Source organism: Lithobates pipiens, unplaced genomic scaffold (assembly GCF_037356315.1).
Source record: "Lithobates pipiens isolate NorthernLeopardFrog02 unplaced genomic scaffold, aLitPip1_a1.2 Scaffold_19, whole genome shotgun sequence".
Taxonomy (NCBI): Eukaryota; Metazoa; Chordata; class Amphibia; order Anura; family Ranidae; genus Lithobates; species Lithobates pipiens.
In genome coordinates this window covers 439,201,911-439,223,185 of record NW_027507764.1, presented here as the reverse complement: position 1 = coordinate 439,223,185, position 21,275 = coordinate 439,201,911, and the positions used below count along the sequence as shown (strand labels likewise).

The window sequence follows — 21,275 nt, the reverse complement described above, 5'->3', positions numbered from 1 at the left end:
GGGTAAATCCTTTAAGGGATGAAGTGGTTAAACCGCGAGTTTAACATTCAAACATTTATTACGGGTAGATTTTCTTGGCGCAGATGGTTTAAAAGACAGTTGATTCGCCTTCAGTGAGTGTTTGATTAAAGTCACATCCACTACTTTATAAATAGACACTCCAAGTATTAGGCTACATTTGCACAGGCAACTAGTGCTAGTGTGAAAGACAGCAGCACAAATCTGTCAATTCCTGCCACCTATGATCGTCTAGCTACATGTGGCCGTCAGCCAGCGACCACTGCAGGTAATCTCTGGCTGGGTACATTTGCCTGTGCAAATGTAGCTTTACATACAGCTTTCTACCCATATACACTACACAATTGCTAGAGTTTTTCCCCAACAGTCCAATCTACTACTCGATAGAGCGACAAGACCTGTTAAAAAAAATAAAAATAAAAAAGTATGATCAATGCAGTTTTTTTTCTGCAAAAAAAAAAAAAAAGTGCATAAACCCGGGGGCATTGCCAGGCTGCTGCAGACCGTCTGTATCTGGCTGCCCGTACCTCAGATATGGGCAGGCAGTTGCTGAATGACAGAAAGCTCAATGAACTACAAAGAGCTCTCATCAGCACCCTGATAGCTCATTGAGAACTACAAGCCAAAGGGTGATGGTAGTTGTAGTTCATTGATTCAGGGTGATCTTTTAGCATAGTGACAGTGGGTGTGGAGAGAAGATCTCCAGGCTGCTGTCACAAAAAGGAAGGTGAGGGAGGGATCAGGGGCAGATGCTAAACATTTTACACCGTAAATATGGGTGTAACATGTTCAGAAAGGTGAACCTTTTAACTAAGCAAACCAAAAACCACAATTAAAAACGTATTATACATTTTTTTTTCACACCTGAATGCCGAGAGGGTGCAGGGCTGGAGAATAGCAGCTCGTGTCCACTGGGGCTCTGTAGATCACCAGGTGATGTTGGCATGGGTAGCAGCTCACCAATGGAGGTAGAATCCTCTGTCCGACGTTTTTGAGATGGTGGAGAGTTAACCTCCTCACTCCGGGCTGGTACAAGGGGAAAAAAAAAAAAAGTTAGCAACGTTTAAAAAATAAAAAAAATAAATCCCATCTAAAACAAGCATTTTATTTAGGCAAGACTTGAATCTTGACTATAGACAAGCAGCTGACAACTAAAAGCCAGTCTTGTGATGCCAATACCTCCTTTGCTCTGCTCACTCTTCCCACAAGTTTAGGGATAAAAAGACAGGGTAAGTGCTAGGCAGATGGCGAGCGGACGGCACTTGATGAGCACAGCGAGGGTGCAATTGATGTTTTTTGTTGTCAGAAGTTTTTAGTTTGTTTGCGCACCCCCCCATACATTTTTTGAGCACCAGCCACCACTGACATGCACCCTGCTGAACCAGCTACCACATTCTACTTTGCCTATCAGGATTCTGCTAGCATCTAGAGTTGAAACTACTAATAGATTATGAAATTAATCGATTTTCATAATCGATTAATTGGCCAGCCGATTATTTGCCTTGCATACAGAATGTGCTATTTGTTTACATATCAGGAAATACAGTGCAGCACACATACAGCTCAGTACACCCTACATACATGTCAGTAAGTGCCTGAGAACTTGTGAATGCATGAGGAGCAATGCCTCATGGGAAATTTAGTCCTAGGCAGGAAGCGAGTGGTTCTAAAAAGGCAGAAGTTTTCTTTACCTTGCCATTGGGGCGCTCTAAACTGTACTTAATACACAGCGAAAAGCACTGCAGAAACAGATCAAAAGCAAGCTGCATAGGTGTGTACTGAGCCATAGGCTGACCACACGGATCAATTTTTAGACGAGAATATTCATATGAAAAATCCTTTGTACATTCACTGAAATGTATGAAATTCTCACTTGCTTTTAACATTCTGTTTTAAAGAGGAGGTTATTAAATTATAGACCACACTTTAAAAGGTTAACCGATCAAAACAATCGGCCAACTAATCGATTATGAAAACAATCGTTAGTTGCAGCCCTACTAGCATCCCACTTTCCCATCAGGATACTTTCAAGTACCCCTTTGTTTATCCTGCTCAACAGGACACCAACACCAGGCTAGCTGAAGATCCAGGATATTTCCATTGTGAGGACCCTTTCTGCTACGCCTTCAGTATCAGTAATTCCACTGACTACCTTTAAAGGGGAACTCTCAGGTTAATTATTAAAGTGATGAATTGCATTTGTGGCCTATTGCCTCAAATTTAACTGCATGGGCCTGCAATTTCAGAACGTGAGGGAAATAGACTGACCGTGAAGTCAGATCATTTCCCTCTTTAAGCCTGAGTACATAGGCCACTCTAGACCTATTTAAAGTGGTTGTAAACCCTTACAAACCACTTTGACCTACAGGTAAGCCTAGATTAAGGGTTACCTGTAGGTCCAAGAAATATCTCGCAAACCTATACGGTTTAGGAGATATTTGCCCGAAGACGGGCACCGCTATCTACGGCACATGTGCTGTCGACAGCGGCGCGCAGGCGCACTGAGCGGGGCATCGTCGACGACGATGCCGCGCGTCTCGGCTCCCGTGCGCATGCGCGGGAGCGACGCATCGCTGCTCCGGCGAATCACAGCACCGGAGAAGCGAGACCCACCAAGAAGATGGACGCTCGGAACTACAGGGGACAGTGGTGACTTCGCTGGCTCCTGTGTCAGGTAAGTGACACATAATGGACTACTATGCAATGCATAGTAGTCCATTATGCTTTACCTTTGCAGGGAATGAAAGGGGAAGTAAACTCATCAGGGTTTACTTCCTCTAAGTTGTTTGACTTACTTTGAAGTCTGCATTTTGGGTTTAAAACTTAAATGCCACAGTTTAACATTATTGACTACTAAGTTAGCAGATCACTGATTGTGGAAAGTCTCCCAGTAAACAAGCTTCCTGTTCACTACATTTGTGAATGTTTGTGTTTGCAAGTACACTGTTTGCTAGGTGTGCCACAGGGACACAGTTCTTTGGGGCTGAGAGGCAGAGTAAAAGACTGAACAAACCTGAGCAGCTCCTTCAGGGGTAACTACACACAGCCACGAGCCTAACAGGTGGTACATGAGTTAGACCCATAAACAGTTGCAGTCAGACTCATGGTAACCTTGCCAACCTTGAAAAACAACCTAAAGGGCTTGTTCACACCAGCATGCATGCTTCAAAACAAGAAGTTTTAGTGCATTGGCTTGTGTTCTTGTGTACAGGCAGTGCCTTGCATGGTTACAAAAAAGTAATTTTTTTTTTAAAATAACTTCATTGAAATGTCAAATTAGATTTTATTCACTGCAATGCACTGCCACAAAGTGGATCCAGCTCATTGTGTAAAAATGTAAACATACTACATTTTTCTACAACATACTGCAAGCCACCTCAGTGCAGCACATGGGGGGGGGGGGGGGGGAGATTTTCTAAGCAACCTAGTAGTAAACCTACATTGATCTATGCTGACATAACATGGCGTGAATGAGCCTTAAAGGATAATCTAAGTTAGACTTAACGATAGCTTGTTTTCCAATAGAAATAGTCTTTCAAAACAGTACTCGAGATCAAGGCTCCAACAAGAAACACATCAGCCAAAGCTTTAATAGGAGGCCTCCACCCATATTCCTTCAGTTGGTTGTAGAGAACCTCTAGCACCTGCTGAAACATAAGTTATGTCATAGTATACAGCCAAAGGGTGGGTTATTGCTGTTCTGAAAGACTATTGGAAAACAAGTTACCGGTAATGTCAACTTTCCCAAAACTTCTTTCAGGACAGCACCCGAGAGGATAATCAAAACTTACCCCATTAGGATGGGACAACAGTCTAAAGACTTTCCTTCGGAAAGCCTGGTCCCCTTTCAGGAGGTTTAACCTGACGGCAAAAGTCATCATCCACGTAGCCACTTTACAGATCTGTTCAGGGGTGGCACCAGCTTTATCTGCTCAACTTACCGCCGAAGCTCTGTTAAATGACCCTGAATATTAACTGGGCTCTTGACCCAAAAAGGAATAGGCTTCTGTGATAGCCATTTTCAACCATTGGGCAATGATTCCTCTGGTAGCTTGTCTTCCTTTTGTTCTACCAGAATATAAAAAAATGCATCTAAACACCCAATATCCTTAGTGGCTTGAAGGGAATTCAAGACTGCTCTCTTAAAATCCAAAGTATGGAATTCTTCCTTTTCCCCTTGCATAAATGTAGTAAGTATAATCTACTAAACTTGATTTTGGACTGAAGCGACCTTTGGTAAAAAAAAAACAAAATTAGAGTTGGTTTTCAGAACAATTCTGTATGAAAAAAAATAGAAAAATAATAGCTCCCTGATTGACAAGGCTTTAAGCTCACTAATGCTGCAAGCCGTAGTTATAGCTTAAAAAACATTTTAAAGTAATCGGTCTCAATGAGGCTAAATCAATAGGTTCAAAGGGTTCCCTGATCAGAGCCTGTAGAACAGATAAGTTCCACTGTGGGCAGCCTCTGATCACTACCGGTCTGGACCGGGTGAGGGCCTTGAAGAATCTAATCATGGAGGGTTCTGATGAGATATTCCGCTCCATCTTGCAAGAATTTCAGGACAGAAGACATATCCTCTAAGGACCAGACGTAGTGCACCAGCAGTTGAAAACATTCCGGACCTTGGAATAAATTGCTCTGGATAGGAGGGTAGCAACTAACCCATCCGAAAATCCCTTCTTCCTCAAAACTGCTCTTCAGAAGCCAGGCTGAGAGTTTTAGCTTTGCTACCTCCTGGTGGAACAGAGGGCCCTGTATCAGCAGGTGCCAATACGGTTTGAGCTGCATCTAGAGGAGGGATGAAAACCAAGCTCTCTTCAGAAAGTTTTTGGCTGCAAAAGTAGAATCCATCCAAAATCTTCTGTACCCTACTGAACAATTTAGCACTTTAAAAATGTAGGATGAGATGCCACTTTTCTGAGGGTTTCTGAACAAGGAATACCTGTGAGTGGAAGCCCTGGACAAAAACTTATAGGGACCGGAAACAATGACAGATCTCAGTTCCTGGATTAGAGACTTCACGGCGAGAGCCTTGATTGGATATCTTGGAGTGTTAGTTACCAAAAACCTTCTTGGAGGTCCTTTTGTGAATTTGAACACATAACCCCGGGAGAGCATGTTTAAAATAAACTGGTTTTGAGCAATATTACTCTGCTGCAGAAGAAAACACCTGGAGCCTTCAGACTGGAAGGAGTCACTGATTTTTCAGAAGTCACAGGAGGATTGAAGAGCACTCCACTCCTACCTTTGGGTGGACCATGGCTTCCCCTTTCCCTGTGTTTTATCTTTCCGCTGCCCTTTGAAGAAAAAATAAATAAATATCTGCGTGCATGCACCTTCGTTTTCTTGACCAGAAACTATTTCTTATCGGCTGTGCGGTCAAGAATGGATTCTAGATACAATCCAAATAGCAAATCCCCTGCAAAGTGGATGCCACACAGCCAGTTTTTATGCTGCGTCTCCAGGCCAGGTTTTTAGCCATAAGGCCCTCCTAGCAGAGTTTTTCAAAGCTGCAGACCCAGCTGAAGGTTTTGGAACTTTGTTCCAGATGGAGTCAGGGTTTTCCTCAAAAGGGAATTTTCTATTATGGGCCCAAGAATGGTTTCTTCAGCTCCAGCCATTATTTCTTAATCATGTCTGACTATCAAATGAATAGGAAAAGTATGGCTTTTGGAGTCTCCTAGACCTGCATACAGTCGCACAGGGAGAGCTCCTTCTCCTCTAGACCCAAAGTAACAGATTACTTAAAAGGAGATCCTCTACCTCCTCCAGGGACATTTTGTACTTGGAGGGTGGCATCTGCCTCATTTTCCTCTTCTGAATCCATCCGATCCCCCACCCCATGAGGGTGAAACAGTATTTTGGAAAGTCTGACCTTCCTGCTCAGAGAAACCCCCTCATACTCTGGGATCTGCTGCGGGATCCAAGTTTCCCCTGAGGGCCCAGGCTCTTCTCGGGTTTGGCCTAAAAAGTTCTTTAGAGCTCATCCTTAACTAGTTGCTGACCGCCGGCCGTCAAATGACGGCGCACCTATTGTGGCGGGAGGCCGTCATATGACGGCCTCCCGTTTAAACAGGGAATGCGCGCGATCGTGTGCACCCCGTTTCTTCGGTGGCGGCGGGTCACGGAGACACTGCTCGCCAGCGAAGGGGGTGAACAGCCATTGGTTACGGCCGTTTACCACGTGATCAGCCGTGATGAAGTCACAGCCGATCACAGATGGTCACACCACGACTGTGCACGGCGCATGCGCGCGATCATGAGCGCACGTCGGTGGCGGCGTGTTCCCCGGGAACACCGCTTGTCACCGATGCTGGTAAACAGCCACTGGCCGGCTGCTTACCTACGTTATCGGCTGTGATCCTTTCAGAGCCAATCGCTAAAATGTAAACAAACCGCGGTAACGAGAGGTTACCGGGTTCTCCTCCTCACACACCGATCGTGTGTGAGGAGATTGCGGTAACATCTCGTTACCACCTACAGTGCACATCAAGCACACCGATTGCCCCCCCAATAAAGGAGGACCTGTCACCACCCCTCATAGTACCTGTCAATCACAGTCCAACAGAGTACCCGTCCCCAGGCCATCAGAGTCCCCGGGGCCATCAGAGTACCCGCCACCAGAGCACCCGCCACCAGAGCACCCGCCACCAGAGCACCCGCCACCAGGCCATCAGAGTACCCGCCACCAGGCCATCAGAGTACCCGCCACCAGGCCATCAGAGTACCCGCCACCAGGCCATCAGAGTACCCGCCACCAGAGTACCCGCCACCAGGCCATCAGAGTACCCGCCACCAGGCCATCAGAGTACCCGCCACCAGGCCATCAGAGTACCCGCCACCAGGCCATCAGAGTACCCGCCACCAGGCCATCAGAGTACCCGCCACCAGGCCATCAGAGTACCCGAGTACCCGCCACCAGGCCATCAGAGTACCCGCCACCAGGCCATCAGAGTACCCGCCACCAGGCCATCAGAGTACCCGCCACCAGGCCATCAGAGTACCCGCCACCAGGCCATCAGAGTACCCGCCACCAGGCCATCAGAGTACCCGAGTACCCGCCACCAGAGTACCCGCCACCAGAGTACCCGCCACCAGAGTACCCGAGTACCCGCCACCAGAGTACCCGAGTACCCGCCACCAGGCCATCAGAGTACCCGAGTACCCGCCACCAGGCCATCAGAGTACCCGAGTACCCGCCACCAGAGTACCTGCCACCAGGCAATCAGAGTACCTGCCAGAGTACCAGCCACCAGGACATCAGAGTACCAGAGTAGCTGCCACCAGGCCATCAGAGTACCTATCTCCAGCCCATCAGAGTACCCGAGTTCCTATTTGCAGCCCATGTCTCATAGAAAATACGTTGAGGTGTTTGGGGGTCATTTTGTGGGTAATTTCACTGTCCTGGTGGTGCAGGACCTTCAAAAGTGTGATGGGTAGGAATGAAATGAGATGCATCATTTATGCTCCTAGAACGCCTGAACGTACTACTTCAATGTTAGGCCTCTCTATGTGGCCAGGCTGTGTAAAAGTCCTACACATGTGGTATTGCCGTACTCGGGAAGAGTAGCAGAATGTATTTTGGGGTGTCATTTTTGCTATATACATGCTATGTGTTAGAAATCTTATAAAGTGACAATTTTGTGTAAAAAAAAAAAAAAAAAAAAAAAAAAAATGCGTTTTAATTTTTTTCCACATATTCCAAAAACGTCTGGGAAAAAAATTAATCGTTCAAAAGACTCATTATGCCTCACAGATTATACGTTGGGGTGTTTGCTTTCCAAAATGGGGTCATTTTATGGGAAATTACATTGTTCTGGTACTCCAGGGCCTTCAAAAATGTAATAGGTGGTTGAGAAATGGGATGCGTCATTTTTGCTCATAGAACGTCTGAAGGTACTACATCAATGTTGGTGCTCTGTATGTGGCCAGGCTGTGTAAAAGTCTCACACATGTGGTATCGCCGTACTCGGGAAAAGTAGCAGAATGTATTTTGGGGTGTAATTTGTTGTATGCATATGCTGTGTGTGAGAAATAACCTGATATGACAATTTTATATATAAAAAAAAAAAATCTTCATTTTGCAAAGAATTGTGGGAAAAAATGACAACTTAAAAAAACTCACCATGCTACTTAATACCTTGGAATGTCTACTTTGTAAAAAGGGGTCATTTGGGGGGTATTTTTACTTTCCTGACTTGTTAGTGTCTCAAGAAATGAGATACACCTGATCTACTGAAGGCCTGATCAGATGTGATCAATTTTCAGCGATTGGCACCATAGTTTGTAGACTATAACTTTCACAAAGACCAAATAATATACACTAATGTGGGTTATTTTTACCAAAGATAGGCAACAGTATAAATTTTGGCCAAAATGAAGAAAAATTACCAATTAGCAAAAATGTATGACAAAGAAAAGGGCATTTTTTTCACAAAATTTACGTTTTATTTTATTTATAGCACAAAAAATAAAAAACCCACTAGTGATTAAATGCCACTAAAAGAAAGCTCCATTTGTGTGGAAAAAAGGACACAAGTTTCATATGGGTACAGTGTTGGATGACTGAGTAATTGTCATTTAAACTGTGAAAGCGCTGAAAATTTATCTGGTCAGGAAGGGGGTGTAAGTGCACTGTATTGATGTGGTTAATGACTGTAAAAAATATTGTCACAGATGATTTTAGTCAAGAAGGTGTCTCCATCCGTGATGCAATCCACACAAAGCTTTGTCCAGGATTCGCTTAAATTTTACTTTGCAAACAAGACGCCTTCTCTTTACTGGCTAAACAGTTTTTGGCCTCAACAGAAGAAAACAGAACCCAGCTGAAGTACTGTTGCACAGCAGGCACACATCTATAAACAGCCAGGTGCACTAGGACCTCTTACTTTCCTGTGCCCAAGCAAGCCCCACCACTGCAACCAATCCTAGTGGAGCCCCCTGTGGCTAGAAGTGATAACCATCTAGTCACTGTGCTGCCATCAGGGAGAGCTCCTAAGGGTAGGTGGGCGAAAACCCATAAGAGAACGGCCCACAGTACCTTACCTTGCTGGTGGTACCCCCTTATCCGCTGAAATTTCCTCCATTGCAGAGTGCACTGTGGTCACGTGGCTGAACAAAGGGCTACTTCATTTCTGGTGGCTCTGCTCGGCCAACAGAATAATGGTGGCTGCTTTAGCCTCTGCAGCTGCCCCGTGCTGTGGGAGGCAAGCAGGGGGCCTTTGCACATAACTCATCTGCCAAAAACACAGGGAAGCACTCCTAAGCACAGAAGGGGGAAAGAAAGTCCAAGGGAACCATCCAGCTAGAGGATCATGGTAGAAAAAAAGAAAAGATATTCTGGTGAGAACCTCTGGTCTCCCAGGACAGTCCTGAGAGATTCTAGCTCCCACCGAAGGCGTTTCTACCGGTTGGGGAAACAAAACTGAAGGAAGCTGGATGGGGGCCTCCTATTAAAGCTTTGGATGAAGCATTTTCTGTTGTGGGAGGGGCCATGATTACTCAGGTGCTGTCGTGAAAGAAGTTTTGGAAAAACTATTTTGGCACTTCTAGATTTCGCTTGACGTCACACGGCCTGTTATGTGCAGACGAATCCCTATGGAAATTCCATCCCACATCCCCATTTTGATGAAAAAGACAGTCTTTCCACATGAATTAATGCAGAGCAAAGACAGGAGACCTTCAAAGAGGCTAAGCATTTGCTTGATATACAGTAGTTTTAGCAACAAAGCAATGATGAAAAAAAATCAATTACTTACGAGTTGGGGGATTGCTGCCACGGCCCCGTTTGTTCCGTCTGCGGCTTGGTGTGGATGTTGGAGAAGACATGATGCTGTAAAACAATTTGAGATATTAGACACTTCAGACCTAATGCTAGTAAGCAATTCAACTGTTAAGGGCCATCCAATGCCTTTCTCCTTCTAAACGTTGCATAGGTCACAAAAAAAAATGTAATAGAGCTGGGTAAATCTCAGGACTGGTTGAACAATATTGCAAATTCTTGGGCAAGTATATCAAGTACAATGTGTGTACTTCAGCTGTGCACTTTACGGTTTCCCTGGAGTTTAGCTATAAACTTTACAAAGAAACCAGTATAGGGATAATTTGCCTACACATTTGTGTTTGCTGTATCCTGGGCGGTATAGAACTTTAGGCCCCATTCACGCGATTGGCCTGCTTGGATACACATATCCATTTTTCATGCAAGGCAGATCCAAACAGGCCACCCATTGATTTCTATGGGCAGATGGATGTTAGTGGAGAGGTGTCAGCGAATACCCGCCTGCCACCCGATCCAGGTAGATCCGCTCAAAACAGACGGGTGGCAATACGTTTGCCATCCATACAGTGGATCAGATGAAAACATTCCCCATAGAGAACAGTGGGGCTCTGACAGGTCGGTCCCTGTACCGTGAGCAGAGATAAACCTGTCTTCTGCCTGCTCAGCGGGTAGCAACGGCCAATGGATCCACTCTGCGTGAACCTTGCCTAACAATGGGCACAGAAACCTACTTTATTTTACAATGAAAAGGGTTTTGATGAAATCTGCCAATCTCCTCTTGGTACAGGCAGTAACGGCCAGTTCCCATAGGAATGTGGGAGTTTCCATTTTGCAAAACACACGGGACAGCAGAAAGAGTAGTGCAAGCAGTCAAGCACTCCCTTTTCAGAACGCACTTCACCAAACCATAGTGCTGCAAACGCACTGCATCTACACCAATCAGTGCATAGCTCTGTACATCCTTCCTAAACCAGAAGGCATTCACATGCTTTATTCCATCAAATAAAGCAAAATAAGAGGATTACCCCTCATTTCAGGACAGTAAGCAGAGCCTACTTTATCACGGGACATACTAAAAGGAATGACAGAATGGAATGCCCATAGACTTTAACAGGGAGATGGAATGCCCATAGAGAATAATGGAACAAAGTGGAATGCCCATAGAGAATAATGGAAAAAAAATTCAGTTTGTGACAGACTCTTTTGACATATAAATGTTTTTTTTTTTTTAAAGACCTACTTTTAAATATCAGTGGCCATGTTTAATATTGAGATTAGATGGGATTAATGTTGTTTTTTATGGCATAACAAAGGTAAATGACAGAGTGGAATGCCCATAGAGTATAATGGGAAGTAAAATATAAACTCATTTGCAAGCAAATCTGAGTGACATAGCAATTTATCCTTTACTACAGCTGTTCCTCAAGTAGAGTAGAAGATTGTAAGATTGGGATTATTTGGGATTACGGCTGTTTTATATTGAATTACAAACATATGACAGAGTGGAATGCCCATAGAGTAAAATGGGAAGCAAGGTGTGTCCTGGAGTCAAAACCATTGGTCATATCAGATCATTCTTTAGCAGACATACTCTCTATGTCCAGTGGTGATGTCCAAAATTCACATTAAGTGGGATTATTATTGGTTTCTATGGAATGACAAACATATGACAGAGTGGAATGCCCATAGAGTATAATGGGAAGCAAGATGTGACCTGGAGTCAGAACCATTGGTCATATCAGATCAATCTTTAGCAGACATACTCTCTATGTTTGTTAGTGATGTCCAAATTAGACATTAAGTGGGATTATTATTTTTTTCTATAGAATGACGGATAAATAATAAAAAGGAATGCCCATAGAGTATCATGGGGAGCAAGATGTGACCTGGAGTCAAAACCATTGGTCATATCACATCAATTTTTAGCAGACATACCCTCTATGTCCAGTGGTGATGTGAAAAAAAATTCACATTAAGTGGGATTATTATTGGTTTCTATGGAATGACAGATAAATAATAGAAAGGACTAGAGGTCGACCGATATATCGGCCGGCCGATATATCGGCCGATATTTGCCGGTTTTTAAATAATCGGCATCGGCCGATTTGTGCTGATAAAAAGCCGATTTAGAACTACAGCGGGACTTTGAAATGACTTCTGTATAGAATGGTCTAAGTTGACTGAGTCGTCATAGCAACCCTTTCCTCCACTCTGGGCAGGCTGCCAAGAAAAGAACAGAAAGATACAATGTTTACACTTGAATGAATTAAGTCATCTCTGTGTGTAGAAGTTCTCAGTTTAACCATTTAAAGACTAAATCTTTTCTGACACTTGTTGCTTACAAGTAAAAAATCCTGTATTTTCTGCCAGAAAATCACTTAGACCCCCCCAAAAAGGATATATATTTTTTTAGCAGAGATCCTAGGGAATAAAATAGCGGTTGTTGCAATATTTTATGTCACACGGCATTTGCACAGAGGTCTTTCAAATGCATTTTTTTGGGAAAAAAATACACCATTTAAAAAATAAAAATAAAATAAAAACAGTAAAGTTAGCCCATTTTTTTTTTTTTTGTCCAAAAGTTTTGACTACCTGTTTTTATTTAATATATATATATTTATATATTTTTTTTATCTAAATTATACATACAAGTAAACTGATTGGAGGTTTGTTTTGTTTAATAAATGTTTAAGTGTAAGAAATTTTCTGTATCACGTATGAAGGCCGCTTTCACACTGGAGCGGACAGGCGTTGATGGTAAAACGCAAGTTTTAGCGGCTCTTTACCATCATTTTAGCGGTGCTATTTGGCTGCTAGTGGGGCACATATAACCCAGCTAGCGGCCAAGGAAGAGGTTAAATGCGCCCATGAAGCACCGCTGCCAAATCGCATTGCATGCGCTTCGGCAGTGGTGCCCATTCATATCAATGGGCAGGAGTGGTGGAGGAGCGGTGTACACCACTCCAAACGTGCTGCTTGCAGGACTTTTTTTTTAAGATCCTGCCAGCGCATCGCCTCAGTGTGAAAGCACTCTGTCTTTCACACAGACTGCAGGGGAGCCATTTTACAGGCACTTTACAGGCGCTATTTTTAGCCCAAAAGCGCCTTAAAACGCCCCAGTGGGAAAGGTGTGTTAGATCAAGGGGGATTAAAAATAAATAAAATAAAATCAGCCTAACATATCGGCCCAAAAAAATCGGCATCATATATCGGCTATCGGCCGCCATGATTTCTAAATATCGGCATCGGCCAGAGAAAAACCCATATCGGTCGACCTCTAGAAAGGACTGCCCATGGAGTATAATGGGAAGCAAGATGTGTCCTGGAGTCAAAACCATTGGTCCTATCAGATCAATCTTTAGCAGACATACCCTCTATGTCCAGTGGTGATGTCCAAAATTCACATTAAGTGGGATTATTATTGGTTTCTATGGAATGACAAACATATGACAGAGTGGAATGCCCATAGAATATAATGGGAAGCAAGGTGTGACCTGGAGTCAAAACCATTGGTCATATCAGATCAATCTTTAGCAGACATACTCTCTACGTTCAGCAGTGATGTCCAAATTTGACATTAAACGAGATTATTATTGTTTTATATGGAATGACAAGACATATGACAGAGTGGAATGCCCATAGAATATAATGGGAAGTAAAATATAATCTCATTTGCAGGCAAATCTGAGAGACATAGCATTTTCACCTTTACCACAGCTGTTCCTCAAGTAGAGTAGCAGTTTGTAAGGTTGAGATTATTTGGGATTACAGCTGTTTTCTATGGAATGACAGATAAATGATGGAAAGGAATGCCCATAGAGTAGAATGGGAACCAAGATGTGACCTGGAGTCAAAATCTTTCAGCATACCAAATAAATCCTTAGCAGATATAGTATCCAAGTTTAGTGGCACGATTTTAAATCGAGTGTGTATGGATTTTAATTGTTTTATAAGGAATGAAAGAAGAAAATGCCCACAGAGCAGCCCTCAAAAATTACACTCGCCTGCTCACATTTTGCGAGTGGATTTTGAGGGCTGGCAGATGTGGGCTGCCTGGGGGGGCCAGCACCACCAGTGGCGGCCCGCCCATAGGGGGCGCCCGGGTGCCGCCCCCCTCCCCCTAGGTGTAAAAAAGAAATAAAGTAAAAAAAAAAAATTAAAAAAAACGGGCCCTTTAAGACATTTAAAAAAAAAAATGTCATTTAACAATTTAAATGACATTTTTTTTTAATGTCTTAAATGGCCCGTTTTTTTTTATTTTATTTTTTTTTACTTTTTTTTTTTTACACCTAGGGGGAGGGGGGGCGGTGCCCCCTATGGGCGGGCCGCCACTGGTGGTGCTGGCCCCCCCAGGCAGCCCACATCTGCCAGCCCTCAAAATCCACTCGCAAAATGTGAGCAGGCGAGTGTAATTTTTGAGGGCTGCTCTGTGGGCATTTTCTTCTTTCATTCCTTATAAAACAATTAAAATCCATACACACTCGATTTAAAATCGTGCCACTAAACTTGGATACTATATCTGCTAAGGATTTATTTGGTATGCTGAAAGATTTTGACTCCAGGTCACATCTTGGTTCCCATTCTACTCTATGGGCATTCCTTTCCATCATTTATCGGTCATTCCATAGAAAACAGCTGTAATCCCAAATAATCTCAACCTTACAAACTGCTACTCTACTTGAGGAACAGCTGTGGGAAAGGTGAAAATGCTATGTCTCTCAGATTTGCCTGCAAATGAGATTATATTTTACTTCCCATTATATTCTATGGGCATTCCACTCTGTCAAATGTCTTGTCATTCCATATAAAACAATAATAATCTCGTTTAATGTCAAATTTGGACATCACTGCTGAACGTAGAGAGTATGTCTGCTAAAGAATGATCTGATATGACCAATGGTGTTGACTCCAGGTCACATCTTGCTTCCCATTATACTCTATGGGCATTCCACTCTGTCATATGTATGTCATTCCATAGAAAATAATAATAATCCAACTTAATGTGAATTTTGGACATCACCACTGGACATAGAGAGTATGTCTGCTAAAGATTGATCTGATATGACCAATGGTTTTGACTCCAGGTCACATCTTGCTTCCCATTATACTCTATGGGCATTCCTTTCTATTATTTATCTGTCATTCCATAGAAAACAGCTGTAATCTGAAATAATCTCAACCTTACAATCTGCTACTCTACTTGAGGAACAGCTGTGGTAAAGGATAAATTGCTATGTCACTCAGATTTGCCTGAAAATGAGTTTAGATTTTATTTCCCATTATACTCTATGGGCATTCCACTCTGTCCTATGTCTTGTCATTCCATATAAAACAATAATAATACCGTTTAATTTGAAATTTGGACATCACTGCTGAACATAGAGTATGTCTGCTAAAGATTGATCTGATATGACCAATGGTTCTGACTCCAGGTCACATCTTGCTTCCCATTATACTCTATGGGCATTCCACTCTGTCATATGTATGTCATTCCATAGAAACCAATAATAATCCCACTTAATGTGAATTTTGGGCATCACCACTGGACATAGAGAATATGTCTGCTAAAGATTGATCTGATAGGACCAATCGTTTTGACTCCAGGACACATCTTGCTTCCCATTATACTCTATGGGCATTCCTTTCTATTATTTATCTGTCATTCCATAGAAACCAATAATAATCCCACTTAATGTGAATTTTGGACATCACCACTGGACATAGAGGGTATGTCTGCTAAAAATTGATGTGATATGACCAATGGTTTTGACTCCAGGTCACATCTTGCTCCCCATGATACTCTATGGGCATTCCTTTTTATTATTTATCTGTCATTCTATAGAAAAAAATAATCCCACTTAATGTCTAATTTGGACATCACTAACAAACATAGAGAGTATGTCTGCTAAAGACTGATCTCATATGATATGACCAATGGTTTTGACTCCAGGTCAAATCTTGCTCCCCATTATACCCTATGGGCATTCCTTTCTATTATTTATCTGTCATTCCATAGAAACCAATAATAATCCCACTTAATCCGAATTTTGGACATCACCACTGGACATGGAGGGTATGTCTGCTAAAAATTGATGGGATATGACCAATGGTTGTGACTCCAGGTCACACCTTGCTTCCCATTATACTCTATGGGCATTCCACTCTGTCATATGCATGTCATTCCATAGAAACCAATAATAATCCCACTTAATCTGAATTTTGGACATCACCACTGGACATAGAGAGTATGTCTGCTAAAGACTGATCTGATATGACCAATGGTTTTGACTCCAGGTCACATCTTGCTTCCCATTATACTCTATGGGGATTCCTTTCTATTATTTATCTGCCATTCCATAGAAAAAAGCTGTAATCCCAAATAATCTCAACCTTACAAACTGCTACTCTACTTGAGGAACAGCTGCGGTAAAGGTGAAAATGCTATGTCTCTCAGATTTGCCTGCAAATGAGATTATATTTTACTTCCCATTATATTCTATGGGCATTCCACTCTGTCATATGTCTTGTCATTCCATAGAAAACAAAAATAATCCCATTTAATTTGAAATTTGGACATCACTGCTGAACGTAGAGAGTATGTCTGCTAAAGATTGATCTGATATGACCAATGGTTCTGACTCCAGGTCACATCTTGCTTCCCATTATATTCTATGGGCATTCCACTCTGTCATATGTATGTCATTCCATAGAAACCAATAATAATCCCACTTAATGTGAATTTTGGACATCACCACTGGACATAGAGGGTATGTCTGCTAAAGACTGATCTGATATGACCAATGGTTTTGACTCCAGGTCACATCTTGCTCCCCATGATACTCTATGGGCATTTCTTTCTGTCATATGTTTGTCATTCCATAGAAAACAGCCGTAATCCCAATCTTACAATCTGCTACTCTACTTGAGGAACAGCTGTGGTAAAGGATAAATTGCTATGTCACTCAGATTTGCTTGCAAATGGGTTTATATTTTACTTCCCATTATACTCTATGGGCATTCCACTCTGTCATTTACCTTTAAAAAACAACATTAATCCCATCTAATCTAATATTAAACATGGCCACTGATATTTAAAAGTAGGTCTTTAAAAAAAAAAAAAAAACATTTATATGTCAAAAGAGTCTGTCACAAACTGAATTTTTTTTTCCATTATTCTCTATGAGCATTCCATCTCCCTGTTAAAGTCTATGGGCATTCCATTCTGTCATTCCTTTTAGTATGTCCCCTTTATCACTGCTTAGTTGGTTTACAACCTAACTAAATGCAAAAAAAAAAAAAAAGTGTGAGATTTTATATATATATATATATATATATAGTTAGTGTTATTTATTTTACGTTGTTGAAGCTTCTAAACTAACATCCCATACAAATCTAGGCACTGTAAGGTGGCTGGAACAATGTGCTCTGTAAGGCTGGCAGTGACCTGGGGAATGATGAAGTAAAATAAATGAATCGCCATTGCACACACATGGGGAATACCCATAGGAAGCCATGCTTAGCAAACACCCAAGTGCACTGTCTGCAGATATGAAGGAGCCCAATCACCTAGAGGCGCACACACGGATCCGCTGTGTAATTCTGCACTACAACAGCTGGAGCCACAAGAGATCACACAGCGAGGGAAGAATACAACCACCCCACTAGGGTGTCGGAGGACACTGACCTGATATGCGAGTGTTATACTTCCAGCAACAGCAGTCACAAAGCCCGATTACCCAGCTCCTTCTTCTCCCGCCAAGAGAATTCGCGCCACTCGGAGAGTCACCTGACCAGTTTCGCGGGTTTTTTTGGTGCACATACAACTAGAAGAAGGGATGGTCCAACCGGAATAAGGGGGAGTAGGTTGTAAAAAATAGGTAATTGTAATAAAGTAGCTCTGTATAAAATAGGGATACGTGTGAGCTGTAGTAATGACTATGGTAAACTAGAAGTCGTTGTCTTTCTTTATTTTTATTTTTTTTGCGATGTCATTTTTTTATATTTTCCAGACGTCTGATACACCCCTTTCTTGCGTGTGGTATAGTCCTCGCTCTTTCCGGAAGTTGGAGAAGAGTGTATTGTGGGCGTGTTCTGTGTTTGTAGTGGGCGGGGATTAAAGTGTTGTGTGTCTGGCTGGGATGGATGCTCCGTCCTACACATGGATCTGATCAGACTTCATTCAGGCGGCTCACTGAACACCCAGCCATAGAAATGTTGTGTTTTCATAAATCCATTAATATATGTTATTATGACTCTTATTAAAGTGTTCGTATCCCAAAAATGTACATCTTATGCATCATTCATTCACCTTTTTTACTGTAAAATAAAAACCTTATTAAAAAAGGTTTAAAGTTACATTGACACCCTCCCTCTTAGATTACAAAATAAAGTGCTAGTGTGCACAACCCCAAAACTAAATCTACGACTCCCTACCCTAATATTAAATCAAATATTGGAGGAAGCTGCTAACATAAAATAATGCTCTCCACACTATCTCATAAAATGTATATAAAAAATATGTAGCGCTACCCCCTTTTTTTTAAAATAATTAGAACACCTATCAAAGTGTAATTAAGTAAACTAGCTATAATCAATACATAAATTAATGTGCAAATATAGCAAAACACTGTGCTTATATATACATGCAGAACACAATAAAGTGTACAAAAGTGCAAAAACGCCTAAATCTAGCTTGATATAAAATAACGTAGAATGTGCAAATATCGCAAAAACACTATGTGACATAAATCACAAAAAAATCCAAAAAAGAAATAAATAAAAATGAAAAAAAGTCCATCAAGAAAAGCAGAGATTCAAACGAATGTTCCAGTGCTATTCAGTATCTCAGCATCCAGATGTGATAGTATGTGTAACAGTCATGCCGTGTAAACACTAATGCAAACGTGCTTCACAAAATTGAAAAAGGCAATCCACCTTCAGTGCTACTCCAGTGCACCCCCCGTCTCCCCCAGCCTCTCACCTCAATAACAGACCCCTCAGGGTCAAACAGACTTGTGGGGGAAATGCAGATATGGCTCCTTTTGGTACTTCATACAGCTTCACACATATGCTCCAATATCACCGGTCATCGGGAAAAGAAAGGGGACTCTCATGTGCAGTAACTTAATTTATTAAAAAAACAACATAAAATATCCACTTACATTGAATTTCGAATCTCGCGCTTGTACAGATAGAACGTCCGGTCTCGGCCGCGACCAGAAGTAACGAACGTGACACCTGGCTCCTCCCTTTTTTGATATTATCCTGTATTAGTGTATTCCTGTCCAATTGTACGACACTATTAATTTTCTCATCTATGGAATCCACCTGGTAACCTTTTTGTATGAATCTATCTCCAATTAACTTAGCTTGTTGCAGAAATATTTCATCATTAGAACAATCGCGCCTTAATCTGATGAGTTGACCTCTTGGTATGTTTTCTAGCCATCTATGATGGTGACAGCTATCCCGAGATAGGTAGCTATTCCTATCTACTGATTTAAAATGGGTGAATGTATCTAATTTATTATTTTTTCTTTCAATAACTAAATCTAAAAAACTTATTTTATCAGCACTAATTTCCCATGATAATTTAATATTTTTTCCATTCATATTAAGATTAAAACAAAAATCTTCCAAACTTTCCTTGTCACCTACCCAGACTAGAATCAAGTCATCAATATATCGTTTGTACAACTTCAACTGCTGAGGCCAATTAGCATATAGTGATTCCTCCTCCCACTCTGCCATATACAAATTGGCCACACTGGGAGCATATTTAGCTCCCATGGCTATACCACAAATTTGCTTGTAATAACTATTATTGAACCAGAAATAATTGGATTCTAATCCAAATTGTAAACAATCCAGTAAGTACCTTCTCTGTTTACACTTCAAGTTACTCAACTTTCTTAATCCCCATTTAGTGGCATGGATAGCTTCTTCATGATTAATGATGGTATAAAGGGAGGCCACATCGGCCGTGACTAGATATGTGGGTCTTTCATCTAATACAATTTCTTCCAACAGTTGGATAAGGTGTTTGGTATCTCTCAGGTACGATTTAGTTTCCTTTACAATCGGCTGTAAGAAGAAATCCACATATTCTCCTATTCTAGCACAAACCGAATTGATCCCATTTACTATGGGCCTACCCGGTGGTTCCTTATCATCCTTGTGTATTTTTGGGATAGTGTAAATAATTGGTACTCTACAAGTATTTGGTACTAAGTATTTTGCTTCTTTTTTAGTTAACAAGCCTTTTTCTAATCCCTTCTGAGTGATTTTCATTCATTCTTTCTTATATCATGTAGTAGGATTAGAAGGTAATTTTTTATACGTTGTGGCCTCACTCAATTGTCTGTTCAATTCTTCGTTATAATATTCTTTTGACTGAATCACGATAGCTCCTCCTTTATCTGCTTGCCTTATGACTATGTCTTTCCTTGATTCCAGTTTGCAAATCCCTTTCCTAATATCTATAGGATCCATCACTTTTTTAAACTTAAGATCATGCAAATCTTTTAAAACCATTTTTTTTAAAACGTCAACGTGTCCATCATTTCCTCCTGGGGGATTAAACAAGGACTTGTTCCGTAAATTGGAAAATTGTATCCCATTCGTTTAAGGGAGTTGTGTACCCCTTCCTATCCCAGACTCACTCAACATATATTTTTTTATATTCATACTCCTGACAAACTTATTAATGTCCACATATGTATTGAATTTGTTGAGGTTTCTTTTTGGGGCAAATTTTAAACCCTTATCGAGTACTTTGATTTCTTCATGTGTGAGTGGGACTCCACTGATAGTAATAATCCCATCTCCAATTATTCTCTTTTTCTTTTGTTTTTGACTCCTGCTCGACATCCTCTTCTCGTCTTCCATTTCGTCTTTCTGGGGATCTTCTTGGGGATTTTTTCTTGGAGTGATCTTCCTTGTCTCTGTATTTCTGGTATTCCTTGTCCTCCACTTTCCTGGGATTCCCGTTCCTGTTGTAATCCGGGGTACGTCTGTCTGTCTTCCATGTTTTCTCCTCCTGGTGTTGAAATCTGGGAGGGTCCCTCTGGCGCTGGTCTAAAAAACGATCTGGCATGTTGTCATGTCTATATCTTCCAGAATGAAGGCTATCATAAGCCGGATTTCCCCTATCATCGCCTCTCCTTTCATCCTCAGGTCTTCTTAGATGTTCAAATCTATTATACACTGATATTGTATAATAGTCTCTCTGGGGGGATCTGTCTCTTCTTTCTATTCTTTGTGGGTAATCATTATAGGGGGACCTCCCTCTCCTATTATCCGAATAATGATACCTATCAACTTGATCCCTATGGTGAAATCTCTGTTGTTATCATCATAGTATCTCCTCCGAGGACTGGGGGACCTTCTTTCATAATGAGGTGGCCTATATGGCTTTCCCTTAAAATTATTATTATAGCCTTTCTTTTTCCAGAATGTTTTTTTCCAATTATTA

General features: G+C 41.7%; 1 protein-coding gene across 1 annotated transcript in view; it reads right to left on the bottom strand.

The window, feature by feature from the left end:
* MCM4 (minichromosome maintenance complex component 4) overlaps nt 1–17,644 on the bottom strand; it is a 39,633-nt gene extending 21,989 nt beyond the window's left edge. Inside the window, exons 1-3 of the mRNA XM_077492663.1 lie at nt 17,487–17,644; nt 9,780–9,853; nt 883–1,044 (exon numbers count right to left, since the gene is read on the bottom strand). Coding sequence (XP_077348789.1) covers nt 883–1,044; nt 9,780–9,849 — 232 coding nt within the window. The 5' untranslated portion in view covers nt 9,850–9,853; nt 17,487–17,644. The remainder of the gene's footprint in view (nt 1–882; nt 1,045–9,779; nt 9,854–17,486) is intronic.
* Nucleotides 17,645–21,275: the final 3,631 nt, after the last annotated feature.